The sequence below is a fragment of the Papilio machaon genome, chromosome 9, assembly GCF_912999745.1.
Source record: "Papilio machaon chromosome 9, ilPapMach1.1, whole genome shotgun sequence".
Lineage (NCBI taxonomy): Eukaryota > Metazoa > Arthropoda > Insecta > Lepidoptera > Papilionidae > Papilio > Papilio machaon.
Window position 1 is genome coordinate 4,705,973 of NC_059994.1, and position 16,533 is coordinate 4,722,505.

The 16,533-nt window shown below is 34.8% G+C and overlaps 2 protein-coding genes across 4 annotated transcripts in view; one reads left to right on the forward strand and one right to left on the reverse strand.

The window, feature by feature from the left end:
• LOC106718699 (autophagy-related protein 16-1) overlaps positions 1–16,533 on the reverse strand; it is a 123,529-nt gene that overhangs the window by 103,598 nt on the left and 3,398 nt on the right. The window contains exons 1-6 of one of the 3 annotated variants that reach the window (XM_014512876.2): positions 16,146–16,226; positions 15,985–16,073; positions 15,358–15,411; positions 13,485–13,641; positions 13,269–13,374; positions 13,050–13,192 (exon numbers count right to left, since the gene is read on the reverse strand). In XM_014512876.2, coding sequence (XP_014368362.2) covers positions 13,050–13,192; positions 13,269–13,374; positions 13,485–13,641; positions 15,358–15,411; positions 15,985–16,073; positions 16,146–16,157 — 561 coding nt within the window. In that variant the 5' untranslated portion in view covers positions 16,158–16,226. Of the gene's footprint in view, positions 1–13,049; positions 13,193–13,268; positions 13,375–13,484; positions 13,642–15,357; positions 15,412–15,984; positions 16,074–16,145; positions 16,227–16,533 lie in introns of those variants that run through there. The other 2 variants (XM_014512860.2, XM_014512868.2) reach the window with 2 other exon arrangements.
• On the forward strand, positions 381–6,026 carry LOC106718690. Its single transcript, XM_014512849.2, has 9 exons — positions 381–817; positions 914–1,074; positions 1,523–1,724; positions 3,404–3,498; positions 3,579–3,820; positions 3,901–4,145; positions 4,215–4,464; positions 4,549–4,719; positions 4,814–6,026. The coding sequence occupies exons 1-9, from the start codon at positions 381–383 to the stop codon at positions 5,312–5,314; spliced, it is 2,304 nt and encodes a 767-aa protein (XP_014368335.2). The 3' UTR covers positions 5,315–6,026.

A 16,533-nucleotide genomic window follows, 5' to 3' on the forward strand; every position in this document is an offset into this window, starting at 1 on the left:
ATACCAATTTCATGAGGTGACTGTTCTCTAGATTTATAAAAAAATAATATAATTTGATGTAAACAATTTATTACTGGTTGATAGGAAGTTTTAATAGGATATACGAATTGAATAAAAGTATTGCATTAGAAAAACTGACTCAAATCAAGCTTTTACGACCATGTTACAATCATTATGCTGCGTTAATATCTGAATTCTAATATCGTTATTTGAAATTTTACAAGATGTTAAGTACATAGATGTGAATGAAAGCACGGTACGGATGCGATTTATTTATTGACAGATATACGTAAAATTATTACTTCTATAATAATTTTCAGCAACTTTTTTAGTAATTATAATTGTTTTAAAAATAATTTTACCTTTGCTTGTTACAGTTGATGAAGAAAAGGTCAATTCCAGAGAACACCATGAGGATTATATTTAGTTTATTGATAGTGGTGTGTGCGGCCAATGCTGCAAAGAAATTTGAGGGAACATTGAGGTCAGCGGCAGACGCCCCACCTCAAGATAACCTTGCTGTAGAATCTGCATCACCAGAACCCGCTGTGGTTGATGCACCTCAAGAATATAAGAACCAGGAAGCACCACCTCCTCCTCCACCACCTAAACCGGAAGCATCTGAAACAGCTGACTCAGCCGACACACCTGACGAAGCGGATGAAGTAGAAGAGCCGCAACAGCCGGCAACTGCCCCGGAAACCGCATCCGGCGGTGTTCCACCCTCAGCACCCAGTGGTATCTCCGCTCCGTCGGCACCTGCAAATTCGCTCGAAGAATGTGATCCCGAAATGATTGGATTCGAGCTTGTTACCGGGTAAATAGGAATACTTCAGTAATTAGCAAGTTTGGTTACAAATACCATTCAAAAGGAAATTGATTTGATTTTTAATATATTATTTTTTGTTATTAGATATGTGTTTTCGGCACCATCTCATATTCTCGATGATATCCCCGGGACCCTCATGCTGACAGATTGCTTGGAACAATGTCAGGCCAACGATACATGTCGCGCCGTCAACTATGAAACCGGTCTATGCGTACTATTCAGTTCAGATGCCGACCAATTACCAGGTGGGTCACGAAATTCTCACTTCAAAATTATATCACAAATAAAAGCTTCTTTCGTCCTTCCCCTTGAAGGTAGGAGCAACTTTCAACAACTTTAAAAACCAGCTACCAAACAATACAAACTTTTTTGTCAAAAAATTATTTAAATACCGACATGACTTTGCTTCATTGGAATGAAATAATAAAAAACATACTCGATGAGTATTGATATTATAAAGTATATTCCTTGACCCGATTCTTGACGCCATTATAAAAAATCTGAGTGATGATGGTTAATAATGTGCGACCCGCTTTGATTTTTGGCTTCACTTTTTCTTAATGATTCAGCAACTTTTGAATTGAAAGTGTTACAAGACGTTTAATAAGATGGTTACGAGTGTTAGAAAATATACATATTTAAAATTATATGTGTAAACTTAACCTATTCATTATTTAATATTTATTTGAACAGGAGCATTGACGAAGTCACAATTCCCGGTCTTCACGATCTACGCACAAAAGTCTTGTCTGGGCGTACGACCATGTGAACGCGCGTGGTGTTTCGACCGAGTTCGTGGCTATCATCTTAAAGGAAGAGGCAAAAGGACGCACACAGTTGGATCAAGGCAAATGTGCTTGGACCTATGTCTTGGTGAAAATGAATTTGTATGCAGGTACGTTATAAAACAAAAAGAGAATTACACATTTGTCAATCATGATGCCAAACGATATATTTATGGATCTTAGCAACAATATTTTGATGGTAATTATCTTAAAGGAAACTTGAGATATGCCGTATCTTCCTATTTTAGTTACGAACATTGTCCAATGTAATATGAAACATTGAAAATAAGTAATTCATAGTGTTAAAACGCTTTTAAGTTGCCGCTAATTGGCGCAAATCGTTTGACGTATAGTGGAGAGAATGCATTTGCAAACAAAACGGCATTGAGTAAGTATTCTAATAGCTAATTGGCGATCCGGAGATATTTTAACGCAACTGCTAGACGTTCCGTTTAAAACGCACAACCATTAAAGATAAATATAAAAGCATTTTACGTGTATAATGTTCATTAAAACTGCATTAATTTTAAACAATGATCACGAAAAAACAATTCCAGATGTACTGTTTTGTAAGTAATATTCCTTATATAAATTCCTTATATAATACACTTCAGTTTGCATTTTTCATATCTGGATATTACGTATAACATATACTATGTTACTCTGCAAAGACACTGAAATTAACACAATATGACAACTTACGTTTCATTGTAAATTTGAAGCATAGCATTCGCGACATTTTTAGTGTTAAAAGAAAAAATCAACTATACTTACGTTTTGAATAGGATATATAAGAAGTTCAATTTCAATTAAAAGTATCTCTAGCCAGCGTAAATGTAATAAAATAGATGGAATGGATAGCCTAACTACAGAAAGATAAGCTTTTAAGATAGAACGATCTTGTTTGCTCGTTTAAACTGTGTTAGTAATAGGGTAATACTTAGGGAGGGCCGTTCGGCACGCGTACCGTTGGTGCAAATCGTCGTATCTCCATTGAGGCTGGCGAACGCCCAAGCGCACCCCGGGCGGCGCATCGCGATCTTCCACAGTCACGACATTTGGCAAATATTCCCCGACGTGGCGAACGATATGCGGCACGGTGTGGGAGCGCTATGCCCTATCACTTCCTACTTTCACAAAACAATAACTACTAAATCACAAATTCACAGCTCCGCAACATCATGAATTCGTGTACACATAAATAACAATTTAAATTTATTGTAATTCAATATTAACATAAATACTACTATTTTTTTTTAAATAACAGTCAATCAAGAAATTACTGCCTTGTTTATTGTTAATGACTAAATAATAATTACACAGGCATAGATCTTCCAGCCTTTAAATTATTTAACGAAAATCTAATCTACTTTTCATCAAAATCAGATTTACTAATATGTCGAGTAAATAAAAATCAAAATTTACAACGACTGAAGTCGATGTTTAAGTAAAATATGGCGACTAAAGTGTTATTTGTAAAGGACTAAAGAATAAGCAAGACGCTCTCGACTATAAAGCTGAAAACCACTTAAAATAAACGTCTCCCGGTAATAGCGACGAGCAGTTTTGTAGAACTAAAAAGGGAAACATAACTAAAAGTAAAAGCATTTAATGTCTCAGACAAGAAATACAGTGGGATAACTTGCATTGCAGTTAATATTAAAGAATGTGAAGTCGTTAAATGAGAATACGAGAAGTTAGAGATTTATTTTAATATCCAATATTTTAACAGAGAATAAGCAAAGTTAGTCACTAATATCTAAAGTAACCAAATCATTTTCTTTTCAAGATCGGCAAACTACAATAACAAAACCGGAGAATGTGTTTTATCTAACATGGATCGAATTACTTTGGCTGGCACTAATTCTTTCCAACCTAACGAAGGTAAATAAGTCATTATCAATGAATATTGAAACGTTTAAATTCGAAGGAATTGCTGTGTAACAATGAAAAAATTCTTTCAGACACTGACTATTTGGAAAACAATTGCGTGGAGGAACCAACCAAATTGTGTGAGTTTAAGAAGATGGGAGGACGCATATTGAAAACTGTGGACTCTGTATATCAAGATGTGCAAACTATTGAAGAGTGCCGAGAATTATGTTTAAACTCGCCTTTCCGTTGTCATTCATACGACCATGGAGACACCGGTGACCATGTATGCCGTCTTTCTCATCATTCGCGTGCTACTCTTGCCGATATTCAGGTATTTTTAAATATTTTCACTTTTTAAAATTACGATTGAATATAAATTTACTAATTTAATTTAAAATTATTTAATAACAGGATCCTTACTTAGAAGTCCCTGAAGCCGCCACGTATGAATTGTCCTCGTGCTACAATGTCTCCATTGACTGTCGTGCAGGCGACATGGTAGCTCGTATTCAGACATCGAAACTTTTCGACGGTAAAATCTATGCTAAAGGTAGCCCGAACTCCTGCGTTGTTGATGTCAAGCAAAGCCTCGAGTTTGAATTACATATGGGATACGATAACATCGAATGCAACGTCAAGCAAAACGGACTTGGAAGGTAAAAACCAATATTCTTATAAAATAATTAATTAAATTGAATTCGCTTAACTCAAAATCTCTTCTGCAGATATTTAAATGATGTCGTTATTCAACATCACGATACTATCGTCACATCTTCCGATCTTGGTCTGGCTGTCACATGTCAATACGACTTGACTAACAAAACCGTTGCAAATGAAGTCGACCTTGGAATCCACGGCGATATTCACACTGGTCTGTCTGAAGAAGTTATTGTCGATTCACCTAACGTTGCTATGAGAATTACCGACAGGAACGGAGACGATACAATTGCTTCTGCTGAAGTTGGAGATCCCTTGGTATGCAACATTTATCATACAGAAAATCGCAATCACGTTTTAATATCAACAAACAACAATTAGACTAAAACAATTTTATTTCAGGCCCTTCGTTTCGAAATCATGGACCAGAACTCTCCTTTCGAAATTTTTGTCCGGGAACTGGTTGCTATGGACGGCGTCGACTCAAGCGAAATTACTCTCATCGACAGCGACGGTTGCCCTACGGATCACTTCATTATGGGACCCTTGTTCAAGTCTGCACCAAGCGGGAAGGTACTTACTTTAAGTTGTAAATGGAATATACAAATCGTCGTGTGATATTTTTCCCCTTTCAAATGGTGTAATCAAATTCATATTTTATTTTCAGATGCTGTTATCTCACTTCGACGCGTTCAAGTTCCCCTCATCGGAGGTTGTGCAATTCCGTGCACTGGTAACACCTTGCATGCCAACTTGCGAGCCAGTCCAGTGCGACGGTGGACCCAATGAACTCCGATCGGTCATGTCGTACGGTCGCAGGAAGAGGCGTTCCACCCCGGCTTCTCCACAAGAAAAAATGCTTCTCGTCCAAAATATTCAAGTCACCGACAAATTTGGTTTCGATAAGCAACGTGCCAAGAACACTACTGAAGATTCAGTATATGTAAGAGAGACCGACGTTACCTGCGTTAATGCAGCGGGAGCCATGCTAGCAGCGGCTGCGTTCTTAGCAGCTCAATTGGTTGTACTCGCCGCATGGACTTGCAGCTGGCAACGACGCCGCGCCGCGGCTAAGGCAGCTGAACTTCTTCCCGGACCTAACGCGCCATCGGCACTTTGCAAAGTCTATGACCCCAGCTTTTCTCGTGCACATCAGAGGCACTTTTGAATAGCTAAGGTGTGTCGACGTGAGCTGCGTCCGCAATAATAGTTATAATATATTAGTGTAAGAGCCCCCGTCGAGTCCTAGCTCTGAAAGGTGATAATGTTTGTTGCCTTTTTTGTAGCATAAGACAAAGATAGCGGTTTAAATGGTAGTATCTGAGCGCCCCCGCATCACGTGTTTCGTACGAGCAGGAGTTGCGGTTGGCGCGGCACGGAGACGGGGACGACCATATGGGCGTGCGCGAATGTGGATGGATGTAAGACTCAACATGTAGTATGTCATTTGATTGAAATTTCTGTACGAGGTCGCCTGCTTGTCCCCATCTCCGGAGTTGCAGATGGGACGCAGCCGTGAGTCGTTATCAAGATCACGTCGCTCATTCGTTCACTTTACGCTCGGTCATCTTCGATGAAGTCCGAGGACGTATTGTACCATATTATAAACTAGCATAAGCCTGATTTTAATATACAGTAGGATTAAGTTGAAAGTAAAATTTCAGTACCTTTTAAGTAGATAACCGAACGTGCGACCTAAGTCAACAAGTGATGGATTGACGGCCGTCCCAACATCGTAATTTATTCAATCTAGGATAATTTCTTTTTTACTTATTTCTATTTGAAATCAAATTATATTTATGGAATATATTAAATTAAAACTAAAATAAGTCGTTTTCGGCTTAGACCTAATAAAGTATTTTTACATGATACTAGTGCCTTACTGACTTTAAATGATGATGATGTTAAAAAATGTAATTCATTTGTTTCAATCAACTAATTTGTCATTATACAGTAATAAATTATTAAACATTCATGGTGTATTTATTGCTCAAAATTCCTTTACCATTTCTTTACTATATTTACTATTGCTAAACAACCATCAGGATTCAAGTCAGACAAAATAGTGAATTACAAAAACATAACATGCATGTGTATTTGTAATTGAAATTAAATAATTAAAATAAATTAAAACCTTTAAAATTAAGATAAATTAAATTAAAATGATATTTTTATATTCATCAAAATCAAAAAAATAAAATTGCTTAACATTCTTCTGTGTTCTAATCGAAAGATTAAGAAATAAACTATTCGTTTCCAGGAACTTTAAGAAATATTTGTGCCTTTTGTCCTAACGGAAAGATCAAGATGCTGATTGGTGGTGAACTCAATTAGAATCAGGCGAGGCCCGTACTTCAAATTATACACTTTTACCTACGAATTCACGACTCGATACGAACTTCGACTCTATTTTTTCTCTTATTACGACGACTTTATTTATCTCCTATTATTCACTCTTTATACTGGAAGTACTGAACCTTGCCTGTCAGCCCACAGGTTGATTTGCAGATTATACGAAATCGTTCTCCGTATTTCTTAGATGGTGATATCTCAATATTTCTAAGTATAAATTACGTCCGATTACGCCTTTATTTCAGCTTGGATTTTGACCGGTCGTAAATATTTTTAAGCAACAAAGCAATAGCGTATTTAATACATTAACTGAAAGTTTCGTCTTCATGCGTCAACGAGGCTTCAAGATTATGAATTTGTAAATGAAAAATAGAGATAGCATAACTGTTTTGCCAAAAGAGGAAAGACAAGTTACAGATTCTATATAAAATCTCTTGAAAAAATATCCATAAAAGTAAAAAAAAAATGTAACTTTACTGAATAAGTAAATTCCAAAACTAGAACGCGTACATATTAGGCGAAGTAAAATAAAACCTGTTAACATTAAATGGCATGGTAAGATTCGCCGAGGTCTCGACCGGTCCGGCCACGACACACATCAACCAGATGCGATCTCCGAGTGGATCCAGCGCGAAACAATCACGTGTGAAGAGGCACACCTCACGTAAGCGTTCGTGCTGCAGATTGAATCAGCGCTAAGGCGACAACGGCACGCGACCAAAGGCACGCGCCGTAAACTTTGTTGCCGCACTACAGAATCTAATCTTATGGCACGCTTTTAGATTTAGATCACGGTCGACCGCTATTGGCACGATGCGGGAAACCATACACGGTCTAGGAATTCATAAAAATCTGAACAGACAACCACCAACGTTGTCTTGCGAACTATGTAAAATCGTGTTTGATGCAATAAAGGACACTGGATGCAACATTGTCAGAAAAATAAAATGTTTTACAATTCATAAAATAGTATTACAATTTCTAGAAGTTGACGTGTCTCCGGTGAAGCGAATATGAAATAAGATGAATTGAGCACTGAAATATTTGTTCCTTTTTATAAAATGATGCAGATTCACGTCTTTTTATAAAATTAAAAAAAGGATACGAAGGTATTGACTTATGTTTTACAACCCTGATGCAACAGATAATAACACAAACATTAATGCAACTCAGACCACACATAGCGGTGCTTATGTTTTGTATTTTATAGAATAGGGCGACGACGCGACAACTAGGTAATCCCTAAGATATAAAATATACCCAAGATATAAAATAATCTATAATCTTATCCATGACAATATTCACAAACACAAGAATTTTATGTAAAAACTTTCGTTGAGAAAGTTAAAGAAACATATAAAATATCATATACCATCGTTATACTCGGTTCTTTGTATATTAAACCACTCTTAGATACTTGAACCCGGTGCAACATTGTCTTTTTCTTATTAAAAGTACTTGGGGTCAAATACACGGTGTTTTATCGTAAATATTATTCCAAATAGGTCACAGGTCACACATCCTTCAGATAGCCAGACAAGTACAAGCAATCGCAGAGCTCGATAATATCGCCTCATTTATGTGATCTTGTTCCGTCGATACAGAACGAATAGTTTAAGTTCGTATCTAACATGCGGCATCAAGACACAAATGAAATATTACCGACGGTAACTATCTATTCACAGAGCTAATCCTTGACCACTACGGATGCAGGATTTATTGTAAATACAAAAGGAGCATGTGTTCTTAAAACAATGATTTATGCGAGCGTTCAAATCAAGTTATTATAAGTCGATAAAGACCATTAATATTATTTAGAATTATGGTTCAGGGTAAGAAATTCAATTTATCGATGGAATTAAATGGTGATTTATTAAGTTTTAATGACAGCGATTCAATTATAAATTATAGCGTTGGTAATGAGTTGACACAAAGTTCACTTGTTTTATGTAAATTAATTATTTGTTTTAAACTCGTAGTCGTCTTAAATTTTTTTCTTTTTGTAGGTCTCTTTGATACTGAATTTAATCTGTTTTAAAGTGAAATTAATAAAAAGAAAATAATCTTTAACTATTACATATCTTTATTTTTTTTTATAAATATACCTATATTTCCCATTATCTTCTTTAATTAATTGCCATTACGAAAATAATATAGAAGCATTTACACATACAACATGGGAGAATTGAATAAAGCAAATGCATATAACCTGATATGTTGATTTAAAATATAAATCAACAAAATAATAAAACGAGTAATAGCCACAATGTGCAAAGTAAAAGCAGATCGCAGTGAATACATCGACAACGACATTGTTGTGGTAAATCTCGGGTACAAACCTTTTTGATACAAACTAGCGCATACTTTCACTGGGAATGGAAAGTAACGAGGACAATACCTTAGTGGAAAATAATCCCTTTCGGCAAGTTTCCGTTTGATGACAAGTTCCCGAGTAAGGCGAAACCCACAACATTCCGTTTTATTTTGTTTAGAAATACAATAACGATATTAAATGAAAAAAACAAATGTATTATTGAACTGTCTTTATTTGTCGTATAGTAAATTATTGTTCTTAATTATGACACGACGTACAAGTGTCATGTTACATGACTTTACGCTATATCGCTTGTATATATGTGGCTACAAAAGTAGTCTGAACTTCAGGTTAAAGTAGTTTACAAATGAAAATTCGAGTACAAAAAAAGCTAAGTAATCAAGTTTAGAATGGCTTTCGCCTGATTATTCCATTTACGGATGTTCGTGATGCAATTTGTCTGCTTACTTGTATAGGAATCTTTGTTGGTGGTCGTGGTCACGCAGAACTAATTATCACAAGGAAATGTAAGTTCCACTGAGGGATCGTTCGATGTTAGCAGGTAATTTGGTTTACTCCGAAATGTATTAGAAACTTACTGCCACATTCATATGTTTAATATAATGAAATAAAACATTTTTGTGACATTCTTGACAAAACAGGACCTTCTTAACGATCAATTGAAAATGTTTAAAGTTTCTTAAAAAGTAAATATGGCTCTAATCTCTTAGTGTCTTACATGTATGATCCTTGGACAACTGTTTCTAATAACGATTATTTCGAACTTAGTAGTCAGATTAACAATGGCAATAAATTTTGCATTTAATTTCAATGGCACAGTTTCCTGTTAGACCGTTTGAAACATGGAATTTATCTTCTTGTATCGGATAATTTGCTTATCTATAGTTTGATTTCACGTCTCACATTATACCCTAACCTGCTACGGTCACGATCTGATTCCGATATTAGACCAATTGTTTATGTATGCTCGTGAATTAATGTTACAAAAGCACCAGTCGTTTAAATACTACAGATCTAGTAGACAAAGTCGGCATACATAAAAATAATATTAGTTGTGATTTATTACATTTCTTTCTTTAATTCTATTTAAATTAAGTGTCAATAAAATTAATTTTATGTATTTTAATGAGTTTAAGTTTGATCTAATATTTAAAAAATTCAAATCAAAATGAAGTGTATACTTCCTGATCAAAGAGGCAAAAGGCTTAAGTAAATATCTCGGTACAGTAACCTTATTTTATTGTTTTAATCGGTTAAACCGTTTTTACATTGATAATTGCTATATGTAAAAGTGAACGCCGACGACCCGAAAATTGTATTATTCAAAAAGAATTAAGTAAAAAGCTATGTAGGGTGAACTTTTATTAATTAATATAAAATCACTTAGCGCCAGCTTATGCAGAGAAATTTCGTTCCATATTTAATGCAATTACTGGTAGGCTATTAGCATAATCGTGGCGTTAATGTTAATTGTGTTTTAATGTTTTCAAATAAAAACAACGGGATGGTCCTAAGATTTTAGGTATTAAACTGTTATATAAAGATACCTATTCTATTGGAAGTCATATAACGCGAAACATAAAACAATATATATTATCATTTCCTGGTTATTTGTAATGACACTTAACGTACACTTTTAGTATTTGCGGTGAAACATTTATGTTATTTTTATCATCACTTCTTTAGATCCAATTTAATGAAAAAGCATTAAAAACATATTAATTTCCGTATGAAGTTCCGAGTAAATGAAACGTATAAAAATTCAAAAATACTCAACGCAGGAGATTATCGATATAGAAAAGTCTATTCGTATTGATATGCACAAGGTCACCTAATTTCGGTGTAATTTTTAGTGTCATAATTTTATCTTCACTTGCCTGTTAAGACGGTTGTTAATAATGAATATCAAGCTTTGATATATTTTATATTTTTGTTTTTAACGGGAATAGAACGAAAAAAAATCGAAACTAGCAACAGAACAAGTTGCGAAACATTTTGCACCTACCATGACCGTTGCTTAATATAATGACATTAAAAATAAAAATAAATGAAATCCTAGTCCTATTATGTCAATTACGTTGGCAAGTGAACTACACAGCTGTCAAGTAAAGGGCTAATCATTGTCGATGGCCAGTTATGAAGAAAAAAAAGGTGTGGAATGTAGTTCTGCAGAAGTCAGGTATACAAGTCGAGTCAACGTATGATTTTAAATCACTTAGCCTAAATAATTACAAGGCGATGCGGTGAATTACCTGCGATGAGCGAGAATTATGACCAAGTCGTTGATCCCAGACATACAAGAATCATTGAACTTTATCAATTTTGTTTAATCAACATCGCTAAAAATAATCAATATCTAAGCCTTAACTCATTACGAATATTAGATGCTTCTTGAAAATTATAATGAAGACAACCTGAAATGGTTTGTCAAAAAAGTGTGCGCCTATTTAATTGATTAAAGTTAAAAAATATAGTGGAATGTAAAATTTAATATCAGTTACAACGTCGAAAAAAATGGAGCTACATGGAGACATCTCCCTGGTCTGTAGCGACGGAGTTCTTAAATAATATGAGACATACTTTTTATCTTTCTGTCTACAAGTTAAATTTATAAAATGCACAAAGGTGGCGAACCTTTAAATGGATAAAAAATTAAATAAATGATTCCTTGTTTCTAACACCTGAAAAATAAACAATAAATGTCGAGTACAAATAGTAATATGAGCGATAAACGAGACTGAGTCGCCGCGCATGGCAAATCAGAGGAGGGTCACGACGCGCGAGTTAACGACGCACTAATAGCGGTCGTGTTCGTCGGCCACGCCCCATCCCCAAGTCGGTGCCTCGCCCCAGCTCGACTTTATTATCCCGACTGACGGATTATGTCATTATTTGTTAACAATAAACATGTAGCTTAATATTATTTCCCTTAAGCTGTAACAGCTTTCTTCGAACCATTGAATCATAATAGCTCTCACTATTCTATAACTTGACCGTTTAGTTATTTTCCTTGAAAAAGTCAACTGCACTGTTACGTAAGTCGTGTGTGAATTTGCACTGAATAGAATTGATTGAACATGACCTGTTGCTTTAACTTTGTACTTATATTGTGACTTTGTAATCACGGAAAAATGTAACGTTTTGGGTTTTTTTTAATCAAAAAAACAAGGTGTAAATCGTAAAAAATGTATAAACTAACAAATACAGCATGTCATCGGACATACAATAACAACAAAAGCGGTGACAGTGAAACAAAACAACAAAACAGACTTTCGCTGAGCTGGATTCAAAGAAAACGTGCAAATATTTGTGTAGCACAGTGTTGTAAACATTCAATGTACAAAATAAATTGCTTCCATATCCCCTTGAATCATGTCGTTAAAACATGTTTTAGCATACTTTCCTTTGTTAACTGGGTCGTGTTTTTACAGAAAAAAGCGACTTCAAATCGAATGAGTCACAAGTGCAATGCGATCCCGTTTTTTTTATGTAAATTGCATTGTACACTGGTGTGACAAATTATCATTTATGTCGAAGGTCTTTGATAAACTTAACTGTAAAATACAATGTCGCGTATGAATAAGCTGTCGTTAAAATAAAATTGATGTCTTCACTGTTCAAAAAGGACCATAACCGAGGTTCGATTACTAATAACGAGGTATTCAATCTTATTCTCATTGACACACTAGCGCTATAATTCTTTACAGAGAATGAATATCGAGTGTACGCGCTGTAGAGACGAAGCGTATAAGGTAATACGAGCGGGTTTCTCACCTGCTACTTATAAAGCTCAACTCGACTTTGTATCTCAACTCAATATTGGTTTGAATAAAATAAACATTATATGTGTGTTTTTTCGGCATAAATTTAACTAATAATCTTATAAGGAACAAAACTTATGGATCCATTAATTTACGTACATATTGCATTAACTATAGGTATACAAACGAAGACATTAAAGTCTTTCACACTTTATTTCCTCGTTTCGACAACCTATTACAAGTACAAAACAACGATCAAAAACCAATTTAATATCGCCACACCAAATGGAATAGAAACAAAGTCTAAGCGCCTATTTCCACTTGTTGCCTAGACGCGCGACCGCCTTTCGTCGTGAGTCTTATTTCCACTGGAGTGGCCACAACTGCTATACAAAATGACAACTGCGCGAAGCCGTATCGCGTAACTAGCTGCTATAATGATACTTTCGACTTACCCTTAACCGCTGATCGCCGACCGTCCATACACGACTCGCGAAGTCATTAGACGCGCCCACTATGTACGCGCCCGTCGAGTCGAAGTCCACAGACATCACGCCCGCGTTAGACCCCACTAAAACACCTCTGCTTTCCACTACACCTATTAAGGTAAAACAATAGATATATAACTGTAATTCGTGTTGAAATATCAACAAGTTTATATTGAAAGCACTTACTCTTCGACATATCCCATAATTTAACTTTTCTATCCGCACCTCCTGTTGCTAATATTTTGTCTGTAGGACTCCATTTGACTGCATTTACTTCACCGTCGTGCGCGTCCTTTATATTACGAAAATTTACATTTTAATTCAAACATAGCACAATATACTGACGTCCCAGAAGGGTGGGCGATTACGATCTTCTTCAAAAACAACTGCAAAGATACTTACAAATCTTAAGCTAACTTTGGTGGGCAAAGTTGACGTGTAGTAATGAATAGTATCCATGATTTTGTCGTCATTGGAACCTCCGGAGCCACCGCTACTTCTACTACTACCCTCTCTCGCCGCGTCTTCCAATTCCTTGCGGACTTTGTCACTCTTCTTCCTAAAAGAAGCAACACTAACATAAAATTATCGTTACACCAGTAAGTCTAAGAGCTTGTTTGAGATCCGTACAACCATGTTTAGCGATTCATTCAACCAGCGCAACAAAAGCGTCAACGTGCTGCCAATCACAATGCTGAAATTAAAAAATCAGGCCATGCAAATTTCATGTAGTGTTTGTTTGTTTCATAATTTTAGCTATCCTACATACAAATATTGTTTAATACTTTATTAAAGTATAATATAGTCGGCAGGATTTCTATTATAATATTTAACGTAGTAACTTTTTCATTTGTTTACTCATCGCTCTGTTAACTATGTCGTAAATCCAGTAATAAACCCAATTTTAACGTTCTTCTAACCATAGAAATAAACGGAAAGGAAAAATATAATTTTTACAACAATATTATGTAAATATTGGCGAGCGTTGGTGGTTCAGGGGTTAAGGATTTGACGTGTAATCTGCAGGTCCTGTGTTCGAATATCGCGATGTACCAATACGTTTTTCGATTTAGATATGTACATTTTTCAAGACCATCCGATATTCTTAGGATGAAAGAAAACATGGTAGTGCAACTAGCACATATCTGCGAGGAAATTCAAAGATATGTGTGAAGTCAACCAACCCGCACTGGGCCAGCGTTGTTGAATATGGCCTAGTTACCCCTGACTTAAGGTAGGCTCCGAACTCCCCACTGGGGAACATAGTGGGCTGATGATGATGACGTTAATATTTTCATTATAAATAATGATAGTTGACATACTAGATGATGCAGTACTCCGACGGTCTACCTTAGGGGATCTATAAAATAGAATCTTCAAAGAATATTACAATCTTCAAGGATGATTCCTGTATATCGGTGGCATCATTTTTTGACTGAAGGTTATGTTAACATTATTACAATCATATTTGTAAAAATAGCATGCATTTTAAAGCATTTCTGATTCTAACATAAGCCTGTAGCGAATTTATATAAGCTGGAAATGGATAAATCTTTTCAACTAGATTGATGCGAGCAATAAAACGAATTTGTGGAAACGAGCAAATCCAGACAGCCATAAATTTGAAAGTCCAAATGCATAAATTTAAAGTTTTATTAATACTTGATGCATACTATTTTAGTAAGGCCATATAGGCTCATTATGCTTCAGTTAGATTATGTGTTTCTATAAGGTATAAGGCTATAGTGAAAAAAAAACATCCGAAATGGTGATTATCTTTTCTGTTTTACTTCTAAATTTAGAAGTAAAAGAATTTAGAAGGTTTAGGACAACCGTGAATAATCAAAATGCAATAAAACGTCAATATTAGGTTCCATTAAAATGAATACAGTTTGTCTACTCGTATTTTATATAAAAATATAGGATTAATAAACAGGAATATAATGGATTTAATCAACAAGGGATGATGTTAAGACAGGTGAAAACATTGTTATGTCAAACAAAGTCAAATCATTGGAAACATATTAATAAAGGGGGACAAAACTACAGTTATGAACAACAAATCAGAACTGGAAAATAAAGGAAAGTAAATCCCATTCAAATATAAAAATAATGAGGAGAGTAGAAACACAAAGAATGAGTCCACAAAACCATAGAGCAGTTAAAACAAAGGGAAAGGATCTAGGTCATTTACCATGGAGAAGTAATGTCAGCCCTACAAACGCCACAATGCCGTAAAACCACCACATCCTCATTCACATTATATCAAACTCACCCGAAACTAACTCTACCAAAGGTGTTGATGAAAAACGCAGTAGGGTTGCTTGACCTGTTGAAGAAATTAAAACAAAAAAAAGCAAACAAAAAATCACAGATACTTATGCAAGCTCTGAATTCGCGCAAAAACCCACTCTATCAAACACATATCAATTACTAGTACTAATATATTGTGAACACAAAATAGCTTTTATCATTTGTTATATATTGTTCGAAAACCAACTTAACCTAGAACTATTTTTTAAAGTCAAATACAATCGAGCAGTTTTTATCTTCTTCCAATACATGACAAATGAAAAATGTCTACTGTGCTGTTTTATAGCATTTAATTTATATTTAAATGTACAATGCTTAGCAACATTCACTAAAATAAAACAACTACTAATTTAATAAACTAAATCAATGACCAAATGCCCCACGCAGACAAAAAATATATAATCTATGTGCAAGTAAAAATTTTGTCAACAAGAAAGCTTAATATAGCAACATTTTTTACATAACTAACGTAAGATATTTTTAATTAAGTTAATATACAAGTTTATTATTTTATTACAAGCACATTGAAAATGTCAGTATTGTTATAGACAGGTGCGATGAATATTCACTCATAAATATAAAAACTCACTTTAGAAAATGTTCATTTTCTTCATTCATTTTGTCAGCATCTTTAGCTTTGTATTTAATTAGACGTTCAACTAAAGATCGATTTTCATCCTGAAAGGAAAAACCCACAAATTAACTGCAAATAAATATAATAATAATATATCGCAAATAAAATATCGTTACCCGTTTACGCATTTTGATCGATACTAAAATAGCACAGCGAAAAACATAGGAAAAAAATATTTATCCCGAAGTGATGCACACTATGGTAACGAAATTGCGACTGAACGCTGTTTGTGAAATTATACAGTGTGTCCGTATTCCACGCCTATGCATAAACATTGATACACGTAACGATAATCACATGAGAGTCGTAAAAGATACAGGGTGTTACATTTTACGGCACTAAAACTATCGTTAACTAACGCACTAATGGAATTAAACATTGATTTTATAACAGATGTTATTAACCTCATCCAATTATAGTTACACTGATTACACCTATTAACACATATAAAAAGAATAAAGACATTCAAATTGTATTAGTGTATTTTATAATATTGTATATGAG